At 30.6% G+C, this 24,771-nt stretch overlaps 8 protein-coding genes across 13 annotated transcripts; 5 read left to right on the forward strand and 3 right to left on the reverse strand.

The window, feature by feature from the left end:
- Positions 1–91: 91 nt before the first annotated feature.
- LOC123274360 (isopentenyl-diphosphate Delta-isomerase 1) lies at positions 92–2,153 on the forward strand. 2 transcript variants are annotated; one of them, XM_044741960.1, is made up of 4 exons: positions 92–367; positions 445–634; positions 820–1,270; positions 1,345–2,153. In XM_044741960.1, the coding sequence occupies exons 3-4, from the start codon at positions 995–997 to the stop codon at positions 1,804–1,806; spliced, it is 738 nt and encodes a 245-aa protein (XP_044597895.1). In that variant the 5' UTR covers positions 92–367; positions 445–634; positions 820–994; the 3' UTR covers positions 1,807–2,153. The 2 variants fall into 2 exon arrangements, with proteins under 2 accessions (XP_044597895.1, XP_044597894.1); XM_044741959.1 differs by having other exon boundaries at positions 92–363.
- A 252-nt stretch (positions 2,154–2,405) lies between these two features.
- On the forward strand, positions 2,406–6,963 carry LOC123274351 (dolichyl-diphosphooligosaccharide--protein glycosyltransferase subunit STT3B). Of its 2 annotated transcripts, none has more exons than XM_044741949.1 (6): positions 2,406–2,858; positions 3,000–3,698; positions 3,789–4,643; positions 4,729–5,190; positions 5,326–5,416; positions 5,591–6,963. In XM_044741949.1, exons 1-6 carry the CDS (start codon positions 2,614–2,616, stop codon positions 5,615–5,617), a joined length of 2,379 nt encoding a protein of 792 aa, XP_044597884.1. In that variant the 5' UTR covers positions 2,406–2,613; the 3' UTR covers positions 5,618–6,963. The 2 variants fall into 2 exon arrangements, with proteins under 2 accessions (XP_044597884.1, XP_044597883.1); XM_044741948.1 differs by having other exon boundaries at positions 2,407–2,858; positions 5,626–6,963.
- Positions 6,964–8,124: 1,161 nt separating this feature from the next.
- Positions 8,125–11,482, forward strand: LOC123274357 (INO80 complex subunit D-like). The gene is made up of 3 exons (XM_044741956.1): positions 8,125–8,994; positions 9,376–10,835; positions 10,912–11,482. Exons 1-3 carry the CDS (start codon positions 8,978–8,980, stop codon positions 11,196–11,198), a joined length of 1,764 nt encoding a protein of 587 aa, XP_044597891.1. The 5' UTR covers positions 8,125–8,977; the 3' UTR covers positions 11,199–11,482.
- Positions 11,483–12,601: 1,119 nt separating this feature from the next.
- Positions 12,602–14,960, reverse strand: LOC123274358 (protein phosphatase 1 regulatory subunit 36-like). Its single transcript, XM_044741957.1, has 6 exons — positions 14,783–14,960; positions 14,591–14,723; positions 14,022–14,517; positions 13,598–13,804; positions 13,292–13,521; positions 12,602–13,217 (listed from the first exon to the last, which is right to left on the reverse strand). The coding sequence occupies exons 1-6, from the start codon at positions 14,851–14,853 to the stop codon at positions 13,008–13,010; spliced, it is 1,347 nt and encodes a 448-aa protein (XP_044597892.1). The 5' UTR covers positions 14,854–14,960; the 3' UTR covers positions 12,602–13,007.
- A 77-nt stretch (positions 14,961–15,037) lies between these two features.
- LOC123274359 (39S ribosomal protein L9, mitochondrial) lies at positions 15,038–16,088 on the reverse strand. The gene is made up of 2 exons (XM_044741958.1): positions 15,912–16,088; positions 15,038–15,822 (listed from the first exon to the last, which is right to left on the reverse strand). Exons 1-2 carry the CDS (start codon positions 15,999–16,001, stop codon positions 15,082–15,084), a joined length of 831 nt encoding a protein of 276 aa, XP_044597893.1. The 5' UTR covers positions 16,002–16,088; the 3' UTR covers positions 15,038–15,081.
- Positions 16,089–16,320: 232 nt separating this feature from the next.
- LOC123274352 (E3 SUMO-protein ligase ZBED1) lies at positions 16,321–19,700 on the forward strand. 2 transcript variants are annotated; one of them, XM_044741951.1, is made up of 6 exons: positions 16,321–16,591; positions 16,707–16,712; positions 16,763–18,062; positions 18,148–18,581; positions 18,661–18,803; positions 18,888–19,700. In XM_044741951.1, exons 3-6 carry the CDS (start codon positions 16,788–16,790, stop codon positions 19,220–19,222), a joined length of 2,187 nt encoding a protein of 728 aa, XP_044597886.1. In that variant the 5' UTR covers positions 16,321–16,591; positions 16,707–16,712; positions 16,763–16,787; the 3' UTR covers positions 19,223–19,700. The 2 variants fall into 2 exon arrangements, with proteins under 2 accessions (XP_044597886.1, XP_044597885.1); XM_044741950.1 differs by lacking the exon at positions 16,707–16,712 and having other exon boundaries at positions 16,321–16,587; positions 16,759–18,062.
- A 205-nt stretch (positions 19,701–19,905) lies between these two features.
- On the reverse strand, positions 19,906–21,223 carry LOC123274362 (transmembrane protein 138). Of its 2 annotated transcripts, XM_044741962.1 has the most exons (5): positions 21,140–21,223; positions 20,635–20,943; positions 20,451–20,523; positions 20,203–20,377; positions 19,906–20,105 (listed from the first exon to the last, which is right to left on the reverse strand). In XM_044741962.1, the coding sequence occupies exons 2-5, from the start codon at positions 20,766–20,768 to the stop codon at positions 19,999–20,001; spliced, it is 489 nt and encodes a 162-aa protein (XP_044597897.1). In that variant the 5' UTR covers positions 20,769–20,943; positions 21,140–21,223; the 3' UTR covers positions 19,906–19,998. The 2 variants fall into 2 exon arrangements, with proteins under 2 accessions (XP_044597897.1, XP_044597898.1); XM_044741963.1 differs by lacking the exon at positions 21,140–21,223 and having other exon boundaries at positions 20,635–20,998.
- LOC123274354 (protein O-mannosyl-transferase 2) lies at positions 20,342–24,747 on the forward strand. 2 transcript variants are annotated; one of them, XM_044741953.1, is made up of 10 exons: positions 20,342–20,539; positions 21,414–21,517; positions 21,587–21,670; positions 21,755–21,839; positions 21,909–22,013; positions 22,090–22,198; positions 22,268–23,430; positions 23,521–23,930; positions 24,018–24,184; positions 24,272–24,747. In XM_044741953.1, the coding sequence occupies exons 2-9, from the start codon at positions 21,423–21,425 to the stop codon at positions 24,121–24,123; spliced, it is 2,157 nt and encodes a 718-aa protein (XP_044597888.1). In that variant the 5' UTR covers positions 20,342–20,539; positions 21,414–21,422; the 3' UTR covers positions 24,124–24,184; positions 24,272–24,747. The 2 variants fall into 2 exon arrangements, with proteins under 2 accessions (XP_044597888.1, XP_044597887.1); XM_044741952.1 differs by lacking the exon at positions 20,342–20,539 and adding an exon at positions 21,097–21,202.
- The last annotated feature ends 24 nt before the right edge of the window (positions 24,748–24,771 follow it).

Raw genomic sequence — 24,771 nt, forward strand, 5'->3', positions numbered from 1 at the left:
AGTTAAATAAAATATAATTTAAAAAACAAAATTAATTTAATTCCACTAGATTTTCACATAAGTACCTCCTAGTAATAAACTTGTTATATACTCTTTACTGTTTACCTGTGCTTTACCAAAGCATGATGAACGAGTGTTTAGTGATTGATGAGTTATAAATAATTATAAAATAAATAATGTAAGAAATTATGATAATTTACTTTTTAATTCGCTAGTTAAAGGTCAACAAACATTATTGTTATGATTTAGAAAAATATAATGCTTTATTCTGGAGAAATGATTTTTAAATAAAGAGAAAACAGAGATTACAATTTAATATTTGAATTAATTAAAAGTGTGCCCATTTGATTGGATGTTTTGAAAGTAAGTAAGTGTTGGTAAATAATAAATTATAGAATATAAAATAAAAATACAAGTGTTGAAATGAATCAATTTATTTTATAGGCTCATGTGAGAAGTGAAACAGAGGTTAGGAGCTCTGGGGATATTAATTTCATAACATTGAAATAAAAATCAACTAATCACAGCTGTTGCAGTTTGTTTAAAGATTGCTAATAGATACTTACATATATTAACAACTTTCACCTGAAGAAAATTCTTTGCATTCTGACATAGATCTGATGACCTTGAGACTGTAAGTATTCAATGTTTATATGAGATATATCAAATTGTAACTTCATGTCATATCATTTAAGTTGTATTGTTATTTCTTATTATTCTTATAATAATATTTAATGTTAATATTTATTATTTTTTATTGTGCGTAAATTTTTGTTCTGTTGGAAGTTATTTGACGTGACTGAATAATTATTGTTTCAGATTATGCATTCAAAAATGTTAGTATTGATATGGAGATTGAGGTGAACGAAAAGAATAATTTTGTAGTAAAAATAGTTTGCAGTTTTTTCTGTAACTGTCAAGTTTTAAGATACTAATAAAAGTGTTGGAGGAGGATTAGAGTTTCTTTTGAACGTTATATTATAAAAATATAAAAATGCTTAAAATTGGAGCAAGAATAAAGAATGCAGTGAGAACGCTGACGTCGTCATCAGGTCGAAATGCCAGTCCAAAATTGGCACCACTTCAAGAAGCTGCTTTAGAAGAGCGTTGTATTTTGGTAGACGAGTTTGATAAACCTATCGGTGGTGCGTCCAAAAGAAATTGTCATAAAGTAAATGCTGATGGAGATGTACTACTCCACAGAGCGTTTAGTGTATTTTTATTCAATAATTCTGGAGATTTATTGTTACAAAAACGATCTGCGAATAAGGTAAAAATATAAATATTAATTTTTAACTATTGTAAATTTATTCATTAAATAATTTATTATAAATTATTCTCCAGATAACATTTCCCAGCTATTATACAAATACATGCTGCAGTCATCCACTTATGGAAATTCCTGGTGAAAATGAAGAGACCGATGCAATTGGAGTACGCAGAGCAGCTCGTCGTCGCTTGTTTTATGAACTAGGAATTCCTACAAGTGAAATAAACTTAAATGAATTCTACTATTTAACGAGAATTCATTACCATGCATTAGGCGATGGTACGTGGGGTGAACATGAGATTGACTATGTCTTGTTTTTGCAAAAAAACAAAGTAACATTAGATCCAAATCCCGACGAGGTCAGCGAAATACGCTGGGTGTCTAAATCAAATATCAATAATTTCCTCAACGATTGTCACGCACCTCTTACTCCTTGGTTTCAGTTAATTCTTACACACAGATTACCTTTGTGGTGGGACAATTTAAATAGTCTGCACAAGGTACAGGATCGTGATACTATTCAAAGATTCACTTAGACTTTTTTATTAATTGTGCACATCTTGTTTAACGACTGTAAAAACTAAAAGAATAAGTATTTTTTTATATATTTAAAAGTCCAAAAAAAAAAAATAGGGCATTCTGTTGGAGTATGGTGATATTAATTAGGATTAAATATTGATTAATTGACAACTGGTAGTTCATAAATTTTTATTGTAAAAAAAAGATCTTGATTGATTGAATGAGTTGTGTTGCATTTTATAACCGATAAGTGTAATAAAATGGTGAGGGATTTATTTTAGTAACAGTTAAAATTAACAATTTTGAGAAATTTTTAAGCTAATATTTATTTATAAATGTATTAATAAAATTTCTCAAGTCTTTATAATTCAATTGTTTTATTATTTCTTAAATAATATTTATGTATAAATTAAATTATTTAATAGAATTATAAATAAATAATTGTAATGTTTTAATAAAATAATTAATCTCGGTGATGAAAAAATAAATTTAAAAAATGCCGCGTAAAATAAATATCCCTACAAAAAGTAACCAACCGCAAAATCACTATAAAAAATGTAACTAAATTGCGGAGTATTTGGTTGGCTGGATTGAGCGATCTGCAGCCGGCTTTTGACGTGTCCTAGCCTAGCTGGTGCGGTAGACGGAGACTCGGTGGTGGGTGTTGTGTGAGGTTGTGATAAAGTTTGCTACGTGTCTCCTCTTGCGGTGTGATATGCAGTAAGCAGTGATGAATAGTTCTGAAACGTACAGCAAATGATAAGTAATAAGGTTTATAATAAATTAACCTGATAATTTTGGCCGGTTTTACACAAAGTAAAACAATGCAGTCCAACAAGCCAAGTAACACGGGTGCAAAGAAAGTCATGTTTCCTGATAAAAAGTCTTCACCACCATCATCGTCATCATCTTCCTCAAAACAAATGAAATCTTCGACGATCACAAATGCTGCTGGTCTCAGCTCATTAATCACCTTCACTATTTTATTGTTGGCATGGATATCGGGATTCGCATCCAGGCTTTTTGCGATTATACGATTTGAATCTATCATTCATGAATTTGATCCATGGTAAAGACAATAAACACTTCTCTATCTGCTAAAATATTTATACCTATACATTATATAATATAGTATCATCAAAGCACATGTGTGCTGTAGTAAAATAATTTTAATTTTTTTTTTTTTTTTCACAAATTATTTTATTAACAGGTTCAATTACCGAGCAACAGCGTACATGGTCCAGCATGGATTTTACAATTTTCTTAACTGGTTCGACGAGCGAGCCTGGTACCCACTTGGTCGAATCGTCGGTGGAACCGTATATCCAGGACTTATGATAACATCTGGCTCTATACATTACATTCTTCATTCATTAAACATTCCAATACACATTCGGGACATTTGTGTATTTTTGGCACCAGTTTTCAGCGGACTAACCGCAATATCAACATACTTCTTAACTAAAGAATTATGGAGCGCGGGTGCAGGTTTATTTGCAGCGTGCTTTATCGCCATCGTACCCGGATATATATCGAGATCAGTAGCTGGTAGTTATGATAACGAGGGGATAGCCATATTTGCGCTACAATTTACTTACTACTTATGGGTTAAATCTGTAAAAAAAGGATCTATATTTTGGGCTGCATTGACGGCATTGTCGTACTTCTACATGGTCTCCGCCTGGGGTGGCTATGTATTTATTATAAACTTAATACCGTTGCACGTATTCCTGCTTCTCTTGATGAATCGATTCAGCAATCGGTTGTTCGTGAGTTATACGACCTTCTATATACTTGGATTGCTGCTGAGTATGCAGATTCCGTTTGTAGGATTTCAACCAATAAGAACATCTGAACATATGGCAGCTGGTGGAGTTTTTGTATTACTCATTTTTGTAGGAACTTTAAGGTAATTAAAACCTTTCGTTAATTTTATTTACCTCAATTAATATATAGTATTAATATTAACTAATAACTATCTTTTATTTATTTGCTCTAGGTACCTACGAACGATACTCACAAAATCTGAGATGAAATACTTTGGAGGGATAGTCGTCATAATTGCGGGAGTTCTTCTTCTAGGACTCGTTCTTTTGACGTACATGGGTTTCGTAGCGCCTTGGAGTGGAAGATTTTACAGTCTTTGGGATACTGGGTATGCCAAAATTCACATTCCCATCATTGCATCGGTCTCTGAGCATCAACCGACAACGTGGTTCAGTTTCTTCTTCGATCTTCATATTCTCGTATCGACTTTCCCAGTCGGTTTATGGTACTGCATCAAGCGAATTAACGATGAGCGCGTCTTCATAGTCCTCTACGCGTTGAGCGCTGTTTATTTTGCTGGTGTGATGGTTCGTCTGATGCTGACGCTAACTCCAGTAGTATGCATGTTGTCTGGTGTTGCATTCAGCGGACTTTTAGAGATGTACCTGAAAGATGAAGACCGTGAGTCTGGTGACAGAGAAAATGTAGACAGTAGCGAGGCCGAAAGTGAAACTGACGGTGAACGTAGTCCAGGAAGAGGACTTTACGACAAAGCGGGAAAATTAAGGCGAATGAAACACGAAAAACCTAAAGGCAACGGAGATGGACTTGGCTCAAATCTTCGCAATGGTGTTGTAATTGGTGTTTTAATGCTATTAATGATGTTTACGGTTCACTGCACTTGGGTCACTAGCAATGCATACTCCAGTCCATCTATTGTTCTTGCTTCCTACACTCATGACGGTGGCCGCAGTATACTTGATGACTTCCGCGAAGCTTATTATTGGCTTGCACAAAATACTCCAACTGACGCTAGAATAATGAGCTGGTGGGATTACGGATATCAAATAGCCGGAATGGCTAATAGGTAAATAAAAATATTATTTTTTTTTTTTTTATTTTTTAACCAATAATAAAAATCAAATGTTTAAATAATATTTTATTTTTAATAGGACGACACTCGTAGACAATAATACTTGGAATAATTCTCATATTGCGTTGGTAGGAAAGGCTATGAGCTCAACAGAACCAAAGGCTTACGAAATAATGACGTCACTAGATGTCGATTATGTTCTAGTAATATTTGGAGGAATGATCGGTTATTCAGGCGATGACATAAACAAATTTTTATGGATGGTCCGTATTGCTGAAGGCGAGCATCCTCAAGATATTCGCGAGAGTGATTACTTTACTGAGCGTGGAGAGTTTCGTGTTGATGCTGAGGGTTCACCGACCCTTCTCAATTGTCTTATGTACAAATTGAGTTATTATCGTTTTGGCGAAGTAGTACTGGACTACCGTATGTCAGCTGGATTTGATCGTACGAGGCAAGCTGAAATAGGAAATAAAAATTTCAAGTTAACTTATCTTGATGAGGCCTACACTACTGAACATTGGCTCGTAAGAATTTACAGGTAATAATAATTTCTTATATTTCATAAACAGAAGCTTGTTGAGTATGACATTGTTGTATTATAAATGTCAATTAGATAACAAGTGTTGGTGTAAGTGTGAAGTCGTATTATACAGTATATTATTTATTTTTATAGGGTGAAGAAGCCCAATGAGTTCAATCGACCCAGGATTCCATTATCGGAACGTAAGATTGCACGATCAACGAGCTCCTACCACAATAAAAAGGTTTGATTAAATTTATTTATTTGTTTGTTAAGAAAAAAAGAAACCAAAAAAAAAAAAAAAAAAAAATAACGAAAACAAACAAACAAAAATAATTATTGTTATTTTTTTGTTTTAACGTTATAATCGTATCGTTTCTAATCAAATATAAGTACAAAATATTATTTTCAAGCGTAGTTAAAATTTTGGGGGGGCCGGCATTGATGTTTCAGACGACACGTCGCAAGAAGGGAATAATCAAGAATAAACCGACAGTGGTGAAAGGACAGAAACCTCAAAGAAGAACGACCGTTTAAAATGTAAATAATTTTTGACAAGACTTGATCATTTTTCTCCTCTTTGGCACCTCGTTCACTCACCTCTGGCGTTTTTTATCAATAAGTAAAGTCACCGTCCCTTTTTAATTAAATAAAATTATTAATAATTAATAAAAATGGAAATTAACCTTTTTCAATTAAAAATTAAATAATTTTGAGTGTGCCTCGATGTACTATAGAATTATTACGGAAAAAAAATTTTTATTACAGTTGATTTATAATTTTTTATTTTTTAAAAATAAACGGTATATTTCCGAAAAAAAAATGAAAATGAAAAAAAAATTGATAAATAAATGAATAAAAAAAATTAAACTTTAATACGTTCAATTACATTTAGACCACTGAAATAAAACATTTGTATTTCGTAAATACGTATCATCGATGCAATAAAATGACGATGCAAACTGGTCGTCAACTTTCAAAATTATAATTAATTTAATAAGCTTAATAATTATAATTATAATAATACGGATATACTGATTATTGAATTAAATACTTTGCTGTGAGCAATATAATTTGGAAATTATAAAAGTATATCCTTTATGTGAGAATAAAAATTATTTAATTATGAATACAAACTACAAGTGATAGATAAAAATACTTGGTAAATACCTGGGGATTTTTTTAAACATTTAATATAATAATAATAATAATAAAAAAAATAATAACAATATTATTAAGGATAAATATATGTATATTTGACGATTATGTTTGTGAGTAAGCAGCATTTATTGAAGTGATTATTGAAAATACTATTGTATTTTCTGTCAGATATACAATAGATATTCGATGTTAAAATATAAATTTAACAAATTACCTAATATCTATTTTCAATACGAGCTTCTCGAAAAAAAATGTATTTCCATCACGACTGAAATCTCACCAGATATATAAATAATAGTAATAATAATAATTATTATAATATTAATAATAATAATATAAATGATAATACTGAAAACATGTAATTGTCATTACATTAATTGTAAAAAAATTTTATAATAGTATTTCGGTAGTTTATTTTGTCATCTGTAATATCTGGTGTGTAAAAAAAAATAACTAAAACAAAAAAGTAATTGATTACAATAATAAATAATTCAAAGGAAAAAATAAGAAATCGACAAGTTCGGGCGGTTCAATACTTGTAAATGCTCATAATATTGAGCCTGTAAGTGTCTTGTTTACACTGTTTGTTGTTTAGAGTCTTGTTAAAAGATAAATATTCACAGTAACATTCTCATGACTCTTTAATTAATGATAATTTACCTTTCCTCTTCGTTACTGGTTAGTTGATAAAGCAAAGTGTAAAGTAACAATAGGACTTATTTTATAAATATCGGAAGAAAAAGATGTTTTTTAATCTGTGTATATACAGTTATAAGTTCATTTAATCAATATCAAAAGCTGTTGAGATGATAATAAGAGGTCATTGATTTTTGCATTCATGTAATTTATAACTTTTCAGGTTATGTTTGCTTACTTGTCAAAATCAGCTGATTGATTGCCTTTCATTGATATGTTTATATAAATTTATTTATTATCAAATTACATAAATATTTACAATTTTATTAATAACTTTTTAAAAATATCTGTTGAAATATATCCTCGACAATACTAGTTAGGTAAAAAAAATTAAATTATTATTATTCTGTTGATTTATTTATTTATAAATATCCGACAAAACATTGCAATTTTATTAATTATTTGTACTTAAAATATTAATCCATATTTATTTGTTTACAGCAATTATACGAAAAATTTCATTGGCCATAAAAAATAATCAAATAAATAATTAATGAAATTAAAAATATTTTTTTAATTAAATTTAAAAGAGCGGGAAAATAGTCCATTCAATAAGTCACACACAATAACAAACAAGCTAAAATCAATCAACAATAAAATAATTGTTAGTTATAATGATAATTACACGGTGATGCTGAAAATGATATATATTTTTTAACAAATATATGAATCATTCTTCATGATAAAAGTGGTACGTAAATTTTCTGACGAATCATAAATGCTTAGTGTACGTAATTCATAAAAAGATCTAAGTGGTTTAAATAATATATCAAGACCTGAAAGTGTTAGTTAGATAATAGTGTATAGTTATTTAAAAAATAATCATATAATATATAAATTGAAGCAAGACTGTTGAGCTCCAGGTATTTCGTGGGAGTTAATTCAAACGTGGGAATCAAATACGTCGAAGGAAGTGTCTTGGGCAAGACGTGTTTTAACCTCATGTAATAATTACATTTGTTTGGCTGCTCATCCTCATAAAATTTTATAAATTAACTCAAATAATCGTGTGAGCAATAATATAAACACTCCAAGACTGCGAAAAATAATAATAATAACAATAATTATTCATTACAATATTAATAATAATAATAAATTTTATGATTGTTGTTATTAATAATAATAACTGTAAATTAATGCCGTAACTTGCGTGATCATTCAATTTTTCTCGCCTCAAATGGTTCATCGGTTCGTGATATACAACTTTAATCCGATATATATGTACATGAATTACATATATGTGTAAATAGAAGACTGTACACATAACTATAAGTGTGTATGTATAGAAACACATGCATTGCAATTATATGAAGTTATGAAGTTGTATTTGGCGTATATAGTATATATTGTTGTGTGTAGCAGCCGCCATCTTCTCCTATAAGCAACTGACATGTCTTTTTAATATTATTATCAATAATTTATTAACGGATTTAAATGTGATCCGACACAATAGTAGGACAATAATATTTATCAAAATTACAGTAACACATATTTATTATTTATTTGGACATAATTAACAATATTTAGTGGTACGTCAAAATAAAAGTAAAAAACGGAGCTGAAAAAAAATAACAATTAACCCAACCTCTGTGCTTGGTGCTTTTAGGGTTCAGAAAAATAGATGATGTGTAATTAAGTGATTTAAATAGTAAAACGCATTGATACGCTTATTGATTTATTTAAATTCCGTAAATATAACTCGAAGGTTTAAAGTGACATTATTTAGTTGATTATTTTGATATGAAACATGCTTGAATTGATACTATTTTAGAGGTTGGATGTCGATCAAACATAACCACAACGCTGATTTATATCTGGCTGGTGTTTGTCAACTTAGAGTGATAAATAAATAAACCAATGTTCACTACGTCACGTGTATCTGATTCAGATAAATTTTTTTAATTAGTTTATTATGAAAATTTGATTTTGTGGTTATTTGGTTTTAATAATGAATGGATACACAAGGCAAGGATTACTATTTTCCTTGATTTAATAATATTCAGTCATGCTGATTGCCTTGATTGCCCAGATAGATTGTGTTTCATTATTTATTGAACTATCAATTGAGTAATTCAATCTATAAACCAGTATATCATATTGATTCATACGTTTTTTAATACTGATGAACAATTATTTAATAATATACTTGTGAATGACTGTAAATAGATATTTTAATACAAGTTATTAGGGTTCATATACAAAATTTGTTATAATTTAAATTATTATATAATTTTTTTTATAAATAATTAAGTAAAATAAGTAAATAATGGGAATCCTGGTAATAAGTATGACTGTAGTAGAATGGTGTTTTGTAAAAAGTTGATTTGTAAGACTTTGAGAATGCAGGTGGAACAGTTGGGAGTCAAACCTGTCATCGATGAAGATCCCGGCCGAGGAGGCTTTTGAGATGGACAATAAATTGAAGTTTTCGGATCGTCTGAAAGCTCTGCTGAAAACAGACCCACGTCAAGACATCGATCCTTATATATTCAGTGAACCAGAGCCATTTCACGGTGCGGGTAAACATAATAATGTCGAGTCCATCAAGAATTCTCGAATGAGTGGAGGTAAGAGTAACGGTTCTAAAGGAAAGTGTTTAAGAAAAAGAATCAAAGCTGAACACAATGCTAGCTCTAGCGAAAACGTTACATCTGTTATGGATAATGCGAGATTAGTTGGAGATAATAGCAGTCTGAGGAGTGTTGAACTTAGAATCGGTCATGGGTCACGTGTCAAGGAGGATTCTAGCAGAGAACCAGTGAGAAGATTGAGTAGAGATCACACTCTTCTCTACTACCCACGCGCTGGCGATGAAATTCCTGACAGCGATAGCAGTAGCGATGAACTAGGTGTTTATCAGCGTCACTGGTTTTCCGGCGATACAAGTAACGTTCCAAGAGCCACCAGGTTGACTCTCCTGAGGTCACAGTTACGTCGGCGTTTAATTCAACTTCACAAAGATGGCAAAGAGTCTGAAACGCTTCTTTATAAGAGAACTCGACGGCTACTGGAAGCTGCGTGTAGAAGTTCACGGCAGTTGAAAGGACACTTGACATCTTCAAGTATCCATAAAAAAGACAATACAGATCATCTCCTGGTTGGTAGTCGCTGTTTAACTGAAGGCTGTCAGTATATGTCGCTACCCAGCACACGTCATTGTTCTCGTCATATAATGCTTAATGGTGATCAACTGTTGTTTGAACATTGTACTGCCAAGTTTAGCGACAATACTCAATGTTGTGTGCCTGTATTTGATGTAGCCCACGAGTTACCATTGTGCCCAGAGCACGCACGTAAACGTGATAACTATAATCGCAAAGCTCAGGAATCCAAACCAAAAAAATCACGTAAAAAACCAACATCACCAACTAGCATTCCAAGACCCAAGAATACCAGTAGCAGTAGTAAATCACGTCCGAAAAAACGAAAACGACCACCTTCTGTAAAACCTATTGACATAAAGCCTAATGTAAATATACGACATTGTCAACAGCAAGAAGAGACTATTCATTTAGATAATCATCATTCGAGTCAAATAATCACTCCGACAATCATACCGGTTAATAATATCTGTAATAATAACAAGACATTGAATAATGTGGCGCAAAGTATGCCAACTAATCCAATAACTAATAACCTTAATCTTGGATCATTGGGACTTGGATCGCTGGGTCTTGGCCCCGGTTTAAATACAGGTTTAAGAGTTGAATTAGACCAAGAAGTATTTGCAGCTCTTGATCCCAATGAACATGACTTTAATAATGTTCTTAATACTCTACCTGTTGACCTTAATGAGCTTTTCTTAGGTAAGTATTTTATTTTATATAAATATATTTATTCATCATTATTTCTATGCTTATGTTATTGGAATTTTTTTTATAGAAAGCCGCAATGGTGAATATGAACAGCCCTCAAAAGAGGAAGCCGAGGAACTAGAACGGGCTTTGGAAGAAGTTGACAAAGATGTCCGAAGTCTTGAACAAATGGAGCAGACCCGTTCTTTGCTAGAGCGTAATTTGGAAAGAATGGAACAAACACACGGTCTCTTAGGACGTAATCTCGAACACTTAGAATCGAATCACGGTCTCCTAGAACGAAATTTAGAACCGACTCACGGCCTTTTAGAGCCAGCTCTTCTTGCCCAATTGATGTCAGATATTGCATCGTAGCCTCCGTCCGCACAGAACTGAAGAAAATTTTCTATCAGTCAAAATTAGACAACTTTGCTAGTTGAACCAATTGGCTGAGTGTTTACCTCAATTTATTTTTATTTAGAGTAAAAAAAAGGTGTTTATCTGTCGAAAAAAGTAATTGTAATAATATACTAATTTAAGATTTATTAGGCCAAATGGAGCATAAAAAAATACAAAATGATATTAAGTTAAAAGTCTCTGTCAAACAAAAAAAAAAAAAAAAAAAAAAAAACATTAGTTTTTCGAGTTAATTGGCAAATGTAAACAAATTAAGTTTATTATTTTAAAGATATACTGGGTTAATATTTTTGCCGTATAGTATGCGAGTTGCTTCGTATATTCAACGTAGATGTATGAAAACAGCACTTATTATTATTGATGATGATTATTATTATTTTCGCGATATTGTACATTGTTCTTTTAAATTTAAAATGAGAAAGCAAAATGAAAAATGCACTGTGATTACTTTTATAACTACGGCAAAAGTCTATTAAGGTTTCGAAGAAAAGTCATTGGATATGTTTTTTTTTCCAATAGTGTATAATATAAATAATTAATAACAGTAATAGTCATTGAACCATTTAGTTGATTGATTTAACTGATGATAGTAGTTAAGATCGTTGAGATTTTGTATTGAATAATGAGTACATAGGAACTTCGTCAATTAATTTATAATTTAATGATAAGTTAAAAAAAGAAAAAAAAAAGGTAAAAAAAATAATTGATTTGTAAATGTTAAATTAGAAAAATTTTGGTATTTCAGTGGAAATTTTGTCGTCTGTATGTTCGAATGTTGCTTTGTAAATATTGCTGGTCGATAAAAAAAAAGAAAACAAAAAAAAATACAAAACAAAATTTTACTGATTTAATACATGTAAATTATAGTTACGTAACGATGATAATATAATGAATGGGTAACAACTTTTTATTGTCGTTCATGGTAGAATTTTTTCGCGTTTGACTGTTCATAAAAAAATTATATTTAAATAATATATCTACAAAAAAGATTATATTAATAAATACGAACAAACTGTTATTAATAATAAAAAAGGAGCATTGAAAATATTGAAATAATCTTAAAAACATCACCTGCGTAGTTTACACCTGAATAGACATCGGGTATATTTTACACGAACAATAATAAGTTTATAGCCAAAAGTTGACTGATTGTATTCTTTAAACATAATAACAAAGCAAAAAAAATATTTCATTCATAATAAGTGAATTTTTATTAAGAAATAAGTGCGAAATAAACAAATAATCTGCTAGTACAACTGTTTAATCGTGCTGGTTAATTATTTAAATTGTAGATTCAAAAAGCTAACAGCAAATTTGGTGATTTAAAATTAAGATGTATAATAAAAATCAAAAAAAAAAAAAAAAAAAAAAAAAAAAAAAGTTCAATAAACAATAAACTCGTCTAGGAGTTTTGCGAAGTTCTAAATAATTAGTAATTTGGGCGTTTAACATTGCTGTTTTGTAAATGTCCAATTTGTGTAAGCTCTTGTAAAATATTGTCATTATTATTATAATTATCAATCTATTATTATTATTTGATTAATTAATTATTATTATTTGATTAATTAATTAATTAGGCAGTAATAATTATACTAAGCATATTTTTTACATTGCCTTCTAGTGCTCTCTTTGTATTTATCTCACCTAATAGCCAGTTCATGTATAAGATCTCCTCATGTAAATTGTATAATGTTTTTTTTTAGCTACTTCATAATGTTAATATATCCCACACATTTTGTAAGAAAAAATAATAACGATGATAAACGTTTAATCAGTAGTAGTAATAATAGAGATTGCGTCTGAGTATGACGAGTAAGACTGACGATTCAATTCCCGTTTTATCCATTTTTTCCTCGCTTCCTCTCGATATTTATCGTACTTTCCTTCAACCACTTGTACTTTTGATAAGTCGTAAACATCTGAAAGTTCTAAATCATCTCCAAAGTCTGGAAGTTCCAATGGTTTTTGCTCTAGACTCTGGAAATTATATCAATTAAATTATTTAAGCAATGAGATTCATAAATAAGTATTCAGAGTATTTTTATTATTACTAGACTTTTTCTTCGTTTATCAGACAATGAGCTTCTGCGTCGTTCCCATAAATCCTCTCTATCCAATTCATTTTCACCGTCGATTGGAATCAAAGTAATGTCATAGTTAGCGCGCGGATGTCCTAAAATTCCAACTTTAATTTTTAATTTCTGTAAATTTTCTTCATCAGCAAGTAGTGCATTCTTCAAATAGTTTATTCTTGGATCTTTTGATTCTGAATTAATCAGTCCTGGAATTAACAAAGGATAATTAATGATGGCCATATTTATCAAATAATAATTTTTAAGATAATTTGTGAGTATTACCCAGAGAAACTAGTCTATAGTCATTAGATTCATTAAGTAATTGATAAGACAATGGTGAATTGATCAATAATTTTCTACGTGGTAAAATTGTAGATCCATGGAGAATAAATTTTTCTTCTTCATCCATCCCTTTATTGGTTTCATATCCAGTTTTACGATCAGCTATATTGTAAGCATCAGTTCTCAGTAGTCTGTGGAGTTCAACTTCTAATAACAAAATTTAATATTGAATCAATTATCAGTGAATATTTTGAGAACTAGACAATTATTGATCCAGTCCAAAAATATTCTGTATAATAATTTCCTGCTTAATAATTTAATACTCGTAAAGTTTCAACTTTTGCAGGATATTATTAGATAGAATATTTCAAAATAGGAGAAACAGTCTCGAATATAAATAGCGATATTGATTTAAGTATTTTACCAATCAAATTGTAATATTTTCTCTGCAACGCAATCCAAACTACACGATAAGCTACCTGGATAAACGCTTCAAAAATTCTTAGATCTTTTTCTCCATGAGACTCAATGGACGAACCACCCAGCATATGGTGATACTTGGCACTTTCTTCACATCCAACCAACAATTCGCAGTACTCTCGAGCTACAATACTTCTTAGAGCACTCATTTCTTCAGCTTTTTTCAGTCTGCTACCTCTGGCCAATTGATTGCGTGCTTTTTTAGTCACTGCAGTTCGCTTTTTTATTATTTCCTCTTCCCATATTTGAGTGTACGATTGGAAGTAAATTATAAGTGCTCGTAGTAGACGATCGACGATACGAAGGTGAAAAAAATTTATAAACTGAAGACTCACCGGAGTTGTCAATAAGTACAAAACAAGATTTTTTATGTCTTGGAGAATTATAACGTCTGGTTCATTAGGACTTACTTTACGAAGATAATGCCTGCGGTATCTTAACTTGAAATTAAATTTTAATAATTAGTATTTTATACAAATGTTTGAAAATATGTGAAATTTAGTAATTTTATACTTTTTGATTAGAATTCAAAATATCTGAGAAACTTAAAATTAAATACGCATGAGGACAATAAATTTTTGATTTATCTATTATTTTCTTTCTCTGTCTCCGGTATTTTATTTTTTGATCCTCCTGTTCATGAGCTCTGAAATATCACAAACAACTAATGAAAAAAACTTATAAAAAAATAGAAAATAAATTTACCCAAATATTGCCAATTCTTTGCGAAAATCATCCCACACAAAATGTACATCATCTTCAAAATTTTCTTGCATTTAAAAAAAAATAAAATTTTTAAATTAAAAGTTGTTTACACATATATAGTTGCTCCAAATGAAGTTGCAGCTACCTATTGATTGTACCGATACGTACCAACTGATTTACTGACACATTCAAGTTTTATTTCGAAATACATAACAATAATAATTTAAAGAACAAAACAATATTGAAAAATTTGAGAAATTTTACAAATAAGTTTTATTTTAACAAAAGTATAAATACATTTATTTTCTCTTATGAGTACTAAGGGTACTAGAATCCTGTTGTAATTTTTGCTTTAGTTGAGAATGAACGGGTATTGTGTCCAAAACAGCTTTAAATTCGGGGTAAATTGGCTCAGATATTTTAAGAAGAGCATCAGGATCTGGCATTAATTTATTTGGATCATTACTACGGTATCTAATTCTGCATCGAACGTTAACCTTTTCCCTTTGATTAATCATGACAGTCACATAGAATTCTTTATTTTCCATCTCAAGATTCGGACCATTTATCGGTCGCTCGGGCAACGTGACACTGTCTCTGCTCATATGAATTTTATTCTCACGAAAAGCAGACCATACGTGTTCAGTAGCCAATGTCCAAGGATTATCAGCTGACATGTTAACTTGGAGTAAAAATTCACCAAGAAGTCTCATAGTTTGTGGTACAAACGGCGAAGAGTATGCTTGCTGAGGAACACCAATGTCTTCTTCAAACTTTTTAATGTTTTCCGGCGTAGCGTACGCTGCCAGGCCAGGTAGAAGTAAATGCTTGTATGCATAATATGGAGACAACGATAGCTTATCTCCACGTACACCCATCCCTTCAACAAAAGTTTTCAGAATAACATCAATCTGTTCTCTCTTTCTATTATTTCGATTTTCAACTAGTTGATAGATGAAGTATCGATTTTTCCAATTTTTTATTTTAGCTCCTTTTTCAAGAAGAGGAAGCTTATACTGTCGTTTCAGTACAAATGTATTCTATAATTTAAAAATCAGTAATTTTATTATTTTATTAATAAAAGTTCATGTAAACACATTCATGTGCATAAACTGAAAATAATAATTACCCTGGTTTGTTGAATTACAACTCCTGGCGTTTTGTTCAAAAGAGGACTGATTGATTTTGTTAAATTATTAAAAACACTTGCAAAATTCATTTTTTTTTTTTTTTTTACTTATTTATTTACTTTTTACAAACTATTTACTTTAACTTGAGAGTGAATATAATTTCTTTAATTATAACCTCTTTTACTGTCATGCATCGCGCATGCGCATCAATTTTCTGAGTGAATTTTGAATTTTACCGCGTACAAAGATTCAAGGGAATTAAACTTTTTAGTGACAAAAATATAGTTACTAGAAACTAATCATTCCTATTGGTTGAAAGTATGAATTACTTGAAGAAGAGTGAATATGTGTAGTTAGTATAATTTATGTGTGTGTAATTATACCAAGGCGAGTCAGATCGATTATTCTCACTTCTCGAGGAAGGAGAAAGTCGATAACCAACTGGCTAATGCTACGACACAACGCTATATACACTCTAAAGTTATAACAAACGAGAAATTCATGTTCGATATATCTCTGAATAATAAAGTTCGATCACGGTCGATTATCCGATATCGGCTGCAAATAGCGGCAAATTTGTTTGTTTGTGTTTTTTATTTTTTTTTGTTTTTCAACTATTAAGTATTATTGGTTTTAAATATTTACACAATATACAGGAAAACAAGTATTCTACAAGTAAGTTTTTTACGTTTAATTTGCGTCACCTCCATTTTGTTGACATATTATTTGCTTCCTCTGTCTTAAAAGTAGAACAATTATAAATATAAATATAAACATCCATGTATGGAAAAAATTAAAAAAAAAAATATTTAGTCATGAATGTTTATATGTTTTTATATTTTTCAGGCAGTAAAAATAAATAATTTTAACTGAATATGGCCGGTGTTAAGCCAATAATATCATATGAGGTGATAGCAACTGACAACGAGCAAGAGGAAAATAATGAAGTACAGTTGGCTTACAGCATGGAAGAAAAACATACTTACACTTATAAAAAACTCGTTGTACCTATGTCAATGAGAAGTCAGTACTGGAGATATTTTGGTTTTCCAGCAACTAAAGAAGGTGAGATCTTGACTAAAATAAAAATAGTCTGTATATTATGTCGTACGCAAATTGCTTACAACCGTAACACCAGTAACCTGCGTATGCATTTACAAAATAAACATTCATCGGAGCTGATGGAGTTGGAGGCTAACAGGCCTCCCAAACAGCAGTTCGTTCAGCAGAACATGAAAGAGAGAAGAGCGCAGAAAAAATTGTTAAAGTCGACGACGTATATTCATACAACTAACATTGATGGTACTGTACAGATTGATGGTGATTTACAGTATGTTACTGACCCGAATGTTAGTTTTGCTAGTTTAGAAGACGACCTCAGCCTTGAAACACCGCTCAGGATAGCAATGAAAAATGCGTCTACTAGTAAAGATCAACAGCAACAGCAGCAGTTGTCTTATGTTATTTCAGATGACGGCGATATACAGCACGCTGAAAACAGAGATATGAATAATTTAATGACCGAGGTAGCTGTGATGGATATGCAGTTACCAAATTTTGTAGAGGGACTTGGATTTTCAAGGTTTATGTCTATGCTTAGTTCATCGTATGACATTCCCAGTAAAAGCAAACTCGAAACGGAATTAATACCCAACATGTATAACAAGTATAAAAATTACTTAGTTAATGTTTTAAATAAAGTTTCAACAGACATAGGATTGACTATAGAAGAGTGGAAGTCAAGCAATGATGAGTATTTTATAACTATCTCGATGTTTTATCAGAATTCAGAAGAGGCTGTAATGGAAACAAAAGTACTAACGACAGTACATGCCCCCAGAGAATGGGGTACTGGTCAGTGGGACAATTTTATTGAATTATTTTTGTACGAATGGAACTTGACGCAAGAAAAAATAACTGCTATTGTTGTTGCGACGACTCTTCAAGATTTACTCAATGCTTTAACCAGTCGAGGGTTTATTTTGATACCTTGTTTGCTGTATACGTTACAAGAGTGTGCTCAAGAATGCTTTGAGCACCCTAGAGTCAAAGAGATCTTGGTGGCTTGTCGAATAATTGTAGGAGTTATGACTGCAAAAACTGGTGGTGGTGAAAAAGAGAGTTTAGAAGAACAAGAAACGTATTATGAGGTAAATTTATAATCATGAGTTTATTAGAATTAATTTTTATTTGTTAAATTTATAAAAATTATAACGGTGATATACTTTTTTATAGCAAGTTGACGAAAATACATTGTTGATGGATTACCCGGGAATTTGGACGTCAACACATAATATGCTGCAGCAAATAATAGCCAAGAGAAACTACATTGAGACATTGCTAGTGTCTAAAAGTGAATCGGAAGGCGGTGAACTTGATTGGACGGGCATAAAGCTTGCTCCTGAAGATTGGAGTACAATGGAAGATCTTGTAATGGCTCTTGAGCCATTAAAAGTTATAATATTGACACTAGTTGAAGAAAGAATTCCTATGATTTCACTTTTGAAACCTATTTTATGGCAACTTGAGTCGGTTCATTTGGGTACAAAGCCATCAGACAGTAGCCTAGTAAGAGGTTTTAAATATCAAATTAGTCAAAAGCTGAATGAACGCTATGAAAGCGGTGAAATAATAAATATGCTGCAAATTGCCACTACTTTGGATCCAAGGTAAATAAAAAAGATAGCTTAGTCATTTTTATTTCACATTAGGGATAAATAGATCAGTAATTAAAACACTTATTTTTAGATTTAAACAGCTACCGTACGCTAGTGAAGAAGAAAAAGCTGAATCAATGAAAGAAATTAAAGAAACGATAAAAAAATATATTCATGATGATGAGAGAAAATCTGCGAGTAAAGAACCGGCTAATAAAAAGAGTAGATTATCTGGTAATACTAAATGAAATTGAATTGGTTTGTCATATTATTTGTATAATTCATTTCATTTATTAAATTTCAATTAAATAATTTCAGGCATGGAGAACCTTTTCAAAGATTTTAATTCAAAGAAAACGCGAACGACGATTTCGGATAAAGCAGAGTTAGAGATGGTACAGTATCAAGGTGAATCTGGCGAACCATTAGGATCATGTCCAATTGAGTGGTGGACAAAGTTATCCGCCAAGTGTCCATATCTCTATAAACTCGCAACACATTACAATTGTGTACCAGTTTGTTGTGCCCCGTCAACACGCATTCATCCAGACGCACAAATTGTTTATAATTTAAAACGCGCGGCTATACCAACTTATCTTGTTGACAAGTTGATTTTTCTTAATTGCAATTACACCGTTAGCCCAAGTGTTTGATTCATTTTATATACTCTTAAATATATTCTTAAGAAATCTTTTTATAAGTTAAATGATTGAGTATCTTATTCAATGATTGATTTATAATTTTTTTTTTTTTTTTTTTTTTTTTTTAATTTGAAAATGTTTATTCGTATTCAAGTCTTTGTTCCTATACGTATGTTTATAATCAATGTAATTTATGTTTATGTATTTGTTCGCATTTGATAAGTGAGTGCAACTATTTTATTTGTAAATACTGGTAAGTTCATAGATTAATCATGAATCGATACATTTTTTTGCTTGTACACGAGATCTATTTAAATTTAAAGTCAATGTTTTCAATGATCGCCTTTATCTAATCTTATGATAAGATTAAATTATTAATACAACATTGTACAAATATAAATTATAGTTTTTAACAGTTTAAATACTTGCTGTAATTTGACTTATGTCAAAATTACGACACATTAATTCAACATCATTATTATACAACATACCTAAGATATTTTTTAATAACTAGATTTAGTAAACTAGTGTTTAACAGAATATAAAATAATTTTCAAGTTAAAAATGTATTGACTGTACTAAAAATTATTTTGTTTTTCGATCCTATTTTAAAAAATAAAAGAGTAAAAATTAAGATAATTTACTTACTTGTAGAGAAAATGTAGGATAGAATTAATCGTTTGATTAGACAGAAATCAAAAGTATAAAGTACTTTAATTATGACATACTTTAATTTATAAAAAATTTAATCTAGTATTTAATCTTTGGTTTTTTTTGTACGTAATTTTTCAAGTGAGATTGAGTTGTTTTTCCATCCAAGATGAGCCTTCATAAAATCTTGGATCACCAATTCTAAGAGACGCTCTTTTGTAAAAGTAATAGTATATTACTGCAACTGTTACAGAATAATTTTTAGTGAATTTATTCCAAGTGATTTTTGAGTGAAAAAGTGGACAATTATGTAAAATTAACGTGATAGTTATTTAAATTACCTGTTCTGTGTATTGAATAAAGGCAATGAAAACCTCTGGTCCAATAATGAGTTAGAGGGTAGTTCCAATGAATGGTCATATGCCATATATGGAGAATAATACTCAATATTATGTAAAGAACACATAGTACTAAAGTTGTGCGAAATCTGACGTACAGCAGTTGAATAAGTCCTGTCTAAAAAAAATTAATATTGATTAAGCTCCCTTGGAGTTCCTTATGAGTGAAGTGAAATTGAATGTTATTTTACCTGGAAAATATACGTAGCGAAAAAATTAACCAACAACAATGTTAAAGCAACAATCAAACAAAAATCCTGAATTCTGAAAATAGATAAAGGTAAATAATTTAATTATCATTTATAAATTGTTGTTCAAACAGTTCATAAAATTTTTTTTTTTACTTCATAAAACTATTTTTAAAGAATTACTTACATGTAAAGAGATAAAAGTTCTACAGGATAAGATCGAGTAAAACTAGAAAATGAATTAACACAAACATCGAATAGCAACAATAAATTTTGAATGATAACTATTGCGGAATACTGTTTAGAAGTTGAAATATTCATTTACTAAGTCAATGATGTCAATGACATTGATTTTCAGGTTTGTTTTGATTTTGGGCATCCATCTGCTAGTACACAACAAATGACACTGACATTTCGGTTTGTTATGATTTTTTTTTATACACAGCAAACTTCATTACTGAAGATGGCGTATAGTAGTAATTCATTTATTCTTGCACTGGACATAAAATATACAATGATATGAATTTTATGATCACAATGAAACTTTTCAATATAAAATTTTATTAATTGTAATTTTTCATTAAACAAAAGATGTAAAAAGTGTACAACAAAAAAAATTATAAATTTCTGTTGTATTTAAGATCAATTTTTTTTAATTATAACTCAATTTTTTTATCAAACAAATTACTTACAAGAATTTTTTTCATTAACTTTTCATTCGAATTTTTCACCTGTGTAATTAGTCGTACCTGTAGGTAAGTTACCGTTTGATTACTTTGACGTTTACATTCCATTCCACGTAATAAGAGTTAAAAAAACCAGTCAACAAGTTGTCTAATCATGTACCGTTAGACTCAAATGAAAAACTGTATACCAAGATGAATTTATGTGAAAGAAAACAGTACTTTTTAAATACTTTATGATAATTTATTTATATTTATTTATTTATTATTTTTAATTATATAGTTTATAAGCATGACAAGCTCTAATAGTAATGTTAATTCGAAAAAAGTACTTACTCCTGATCGTAAATTAAAATTAAAGAATAACACGGAAAAATCTCCTGATACGTACGTATATTATTTAAATTTAATAACTAATAAAAAATTTATAATTAATTATTTATCTTTTATTTACAGAGGATGGTGGTTAGTTTTTGGAGTAATTATTCTTCTTACTCTTGTAACTAGATTTTATAATGTCACTGAACCCCAACATGTTTGGTAAGTAAATAATATGTTTACCAGCAATAATAGTTATTTTACTATTTATATTACTAAATTTAATGCTATAATTATTGATTACAGCTGGGACGAGACACATTTTGGAAAAATGGGAAGCTGGTATATCAACAGAACGTTTTTCTTTGATGTTCATCCACCTCTTGGAAAAGTAATTTGTTTTATTTATTTTCTTGCTGAAATATTAACTAAATAATTAATTTTTTCATTTAAAACACAGATGTTAATTGCATTATCTGGATACTTAACCGGATATGATGGTACATTTCCATTTGAAAAACCTGGAGATAAATTCGGAGATGCTAAATACGCAGGAATGCGAGTGGTAAGTTATTTTATTCTTTTTTTACACAAATACGATTTTATAAGTAACTTAATAAATAAATAAAACTATTTTATAGTTCTGTACATTTTTGGGAGCAACGATTGTACCTTTAGCGTTTTTGACAATATGGGATTTAACGAAATCAACTCGTGCTGCTGCATTATCGGCAATGTTTATTTTATTTGGTAAGAATCTCCAATCACTTATTTTTAAATACAAAAAATTTTTATAATTAATTAATAATTATTTTTCAGATGTCGGCTTGGTAACTCTCAATAGATACATTTTATTGGATCCGTTGTTATTGTGTTTTATGATGTCAGCAACTTGGGGAATGGCGCGAGTCGGTTCTCTGAAGAATCAAGCATTCACAAAAACCTGGTGGGGTTGGTTGTCATTCACTGGAATATCTCTAGCTTGTACAATGGGAGTTAAATTTGTCGGATTATTTGTCGTACTATTAGTCGGATTATTTACAATAAGTGAGCTCTGGAGAGAACTAGGTGATTTGTCACAATCCGTTACAAATGTAGGCAAACATCTCCTAGCAAGGATTTTGTGCTTGATAATCTTGCCAATTATTTTATACATGGTCTTCTTTTTCATCCATTTAATTGTTTTGAACAAGAGTGGAAGTGGTGATGGATTTTACAGCTCCGAGTTTCAGTCTCTATTACAAGGCAATTCACTTCACAACGCTTCCATGCCGAGAGAGCTCTCATACGGTGCTACGATTACGCTAAAAAATCATCGTACGGGTGGTGGATACTTACATTCGCACTGGCATCTGTATCCAGAAGGTGTTGGTGCTAGACAACAACAAATCACAACCTACTCCCATAAAGACGACAATAATTTATGGCGTGTCAAGAAATTTGATACTGATAAACTACCGGCTGAACCTGAGTTGGTAAAAGACGGAGACCTCGTTCGTTTGGAGCACGTTATCACAGGTCGCAATTTACACTCGCACAAAGAAATAGCTCCAGTTTCAAAAAAACACTATCAAGTAACAGGCTACGGTGAAAATGGTACAGGTGATGCTAATGACGTATGGAAAATTTTGATATCTAATGGCAAAGATGGTGATATTATTCAGACAGTTACCAGTAAACTCAAGTTCGTTCATTATCTCCATCACTGTGTACTAACGTGTAGTGGTAAAACTCTACCTAAATGGGCTTACAGTCAACAAGAAGTCTCATGTAATCCTAATATGCGAGACAAAAATGCCTTGTGGAATATTGAAGATAATAGGTATCCTAAATTACCTAACGTTAGTTTTCAAGTATACGCACCAGGGTTTCTTGCTAGATTTATCGAATCACATGCGGTCATGCTTCAAGGGAATTCAGAATTAAAAGTTAGAGAGGGTGAAGTTACTTCTCGTCCTTGGCAGTGGCCTATTAATTACAGAGTAAGAAAATACATTCAACTATAATAATAATGATAATATAATAGTTATTGTTTTGTTATGATTATTAATAAATTTTTAAATTTTTTCTAGGGGCAATTTTTCTCAGCAAACAATCATAGAGTTTATTTGCTAGGAAATCCAATTATATGGTGGGGAAATATAGTTTTTCTATTTATATTTGCTCTCATATATTTATACACTGCAGTAAGAGAGCAAAGAGGCTGCGAAGATGACCCAAAAGTTGTTGCTGAAGTAGAAAAATTAAAAACAGCAGGCAGCTGGTTATTTATCGGATGGCTTTTACATTACGTTCCTTTTTGGGCAATGGGACGAGTACTCTACTTTCATCATTACTTCCCGGCATTGATGTATAGCTCTATGCTCACTGGTATAACGATAAGTTTTATCATCGATACGCTATTCTTTTTACTACCACAGAGAATCGCAAATACTATTTATCATCTTATTCTTGGAACAGTTACTTCCGTGACTATCTACAGGTTTTTATTTATTTATTTTTTTTTTTATATTCTTCTTTTATTCCGAAAAGTAATTTTTAATATTTAATCTATAACTTTATTCTTCAGCTTTTATTTATTCTCGCCGTTGGCTTACGGTATGGACGGATCAAATTCGGATTCTCTCGTTAATCCTATGCTTGGACTACGCTGGCTCGACTCATGGGAATTCTGAACAAAAAAAATTATAAATTGAAAAAAAAAAATTTTTATGAGATTATTGAAGAGGTAGATAGGTACGAACTGATAAATTTAATTTATATTTTATACTTTTATAAAAAAAATAAAGTAACTTTTTATACAATTTTTCTCTCTAATCTAAGTCTATAGAATGTGAATAGACGTGAATTGTCCTATCTTATTAAACAAATATAAATAAATGCATCAAAAAATCAATTGATCCGTTGCGACAAATAATATATGTCAAGTTCAACGAGAAGACGCGCAGGTGCAAAGTTGTATCAGCTGTAGATTGTTGTTGCTAGCTAGCTGGAACTTCATCAGTAGCAGTGTCCACATTTTAACCGTCACAAGTTGAATCTAGCACTGATATAATAGTTAATGAAAAAAGGGTCATTGTGCGTTTAAAAAGTTTTAAATTTATACTCAACGCTGTGTACTGATTAAAAAAAAAAATACAAAAGAGAATGACAGCAGTAGCTAAATAGGCCAGTAAGAAGCTGAGAATCAACCAGTTAATACCACAACAAACCAATGTGGTACTTGTTTTTTTTTTTTTTTTTTTTTTTTTTTTAAGGTAAATATTCACAGTGACAGTCGCGTGTGATTTTGCGCGAATCAATACACTAAATTATTCAAAATC

This window comes from Cotesia glomerata, unplaced genomic scaffold, assembly GCF_020080835.1.
Source record: "Cotesia glomerata isolate CgM1 unplaced genomic scaffold, MPM_Cglom_v2.3 scaffold_31, whole genome shotgun sequence".
Lineage (NCBI taxonomy): Eukaryota > Metazoa > Arthropoda > Insecta > Hymenoptera > Braconidae > Cotesia > Cotesia glomerata.

Excerpts from the sequence above, each read along its gene's own strand:
- LOC123274351 (XM_044741948.1), top strand. The coding sequence starts at position 2,614 with ATGCAGTCCAACAAGCCAAGTAACACGGGTGCAAAGAAAGTCATGTTT. Across the intron at positions 4,644-4,728 it reads ATAGCCGGAATGGCTAATAG|GACGACACTCGTAGACAATA; the intron begins GTAAATAAAAAT and ends TATTTTTAATAG. Across the intron at positions 5,191-5,325 it reads TGGCTCGTAAGAATTTACAG|GGTGAAGAAGCCCAATGAGT; the intron begins GTAATAATAATT and ends TTATTTTTATAG.
- LOC123274362 (XM_044741962.1), bottom strand. The coding sequence starts at position 20,768 with ATGAATATTTCAACTTCTAAACAGTATTCCGCAATAGTTATCATTCAA. Across the intron at positions 20,524-20,634 it reads GAACTTTTATCTCTTTACAT|AATTCAGGATTTTTGTTTGA; the intron begins GTAAGTAATTCT and ends ATCTATTTTCAG. Across the intron at positions 20,378-20,450 it reads TCGCTACGTATATTTTCCAG|ACAGGACTTATTCAACTGCT; the intron begins GTAAAATAACAT and ends AATTTTTTTTAG.
- LOC123274352 (XM_044741951.1), top strand. The coding sequence starts at position 16,788 with ATGGCCGGTGTTAAGCCAATAATATCATATGAGGTGATAGCAACTGAC. Across the intron at positions 18,063-18,147 it reads AACAAGAAACGTATTATGAG|CAAGTTGACGAAAATACATT; the intron begins GTAAATTTATAA and ends ACTTTTTTATAG. Across the intron at positions 18,804-18,887 it reads TAAAAAGAGTAGATTATCTG|GCATGGAGAACCTTTTCAAA; the intron begins GTAATACTAAAT and ends AAATAATTTCAG.
- LOC123274359 (XM_044741958.1), bottom strand. The coding sequence starts at position 16,001 with ATGAATTTTGCAAGTGTTTTTAATAATTTAACAAAATCAATCAGTCCT. Across the intron at positions 15,823-15,911 it reads TTGTAATTCAACAAACCAGG|AATACATTTGTACTGAAACG; the intron begins GTAATTATTATT and ends TTTAAATTATAG.
- LOC123274357 (XM_044741956.1), top strand. Across the intron at positions 10,836-10,911 it reads CCTTAATGAGCTTTTCTTAG|AAAGCCGCAATGGTGAATAT; the intron begins GTAAGTATTTTA and ends TTTTTTTTATAG.
- LOC123274360 (XM_044741960.1), top strand. The coding sequence starts at position 995 with ATGCTTAAAATTGGAGCAAGAATAAAGAATGCAGTGAGAACGCTGACG. Across the intron at positions 1,271-1,344 it reads AAAAACGATCTGCGAATAAG|ATAACATTTCCCAGCTATTA; the intron begins GTAAAAATATAA and ends ATTATTCTCCAG.
- LOC123274354 (XM_044741953.1), top strand. The coding sequence starts at position 21,423 with ATGACAAGCTCTAATAGTAATGTTAATTCGAAAAAAGTACTTACTCCT. Across the intron at positions 21,518-21,586 it reads ACGGAAAAATCTCCTGATAC|AGGATGGTGGTTAGTTTTTG; the intron begins GTACGTATATTA and ends TTTTATTTACAG. Across the intron at positions 22,199-22,267 it reads GGCAATGTTTATTTTATTTG|ATGTCGGCTTGGTAACTCTC; the intron begins GTAAGAATCTCC and ends ATTATTTTTCAG.
- LOC123274358 (XM_044741957.1), bottom strand. The coding sequence starts at position 14,853 with ATGCAAGAAAATTTTGAAGATGATGTACATTTTGTGTGGGATGATTTT. Across the intron at positions 14,724-14,782 it reads AAAGAATTGGCAATATTTGG|AGCTCATGAACAGGAGGATC; the intron begins GTAAATTTATTT and ends GTGATATTTCAG. Across the intron at positions 14,518-14,590 it reads TTTTGAATTCTAATCAAAAA|TTAAGATACCGCAGGCATTA; the intron begins GTATAAAATTAC and ends TTTAATTTCAAG.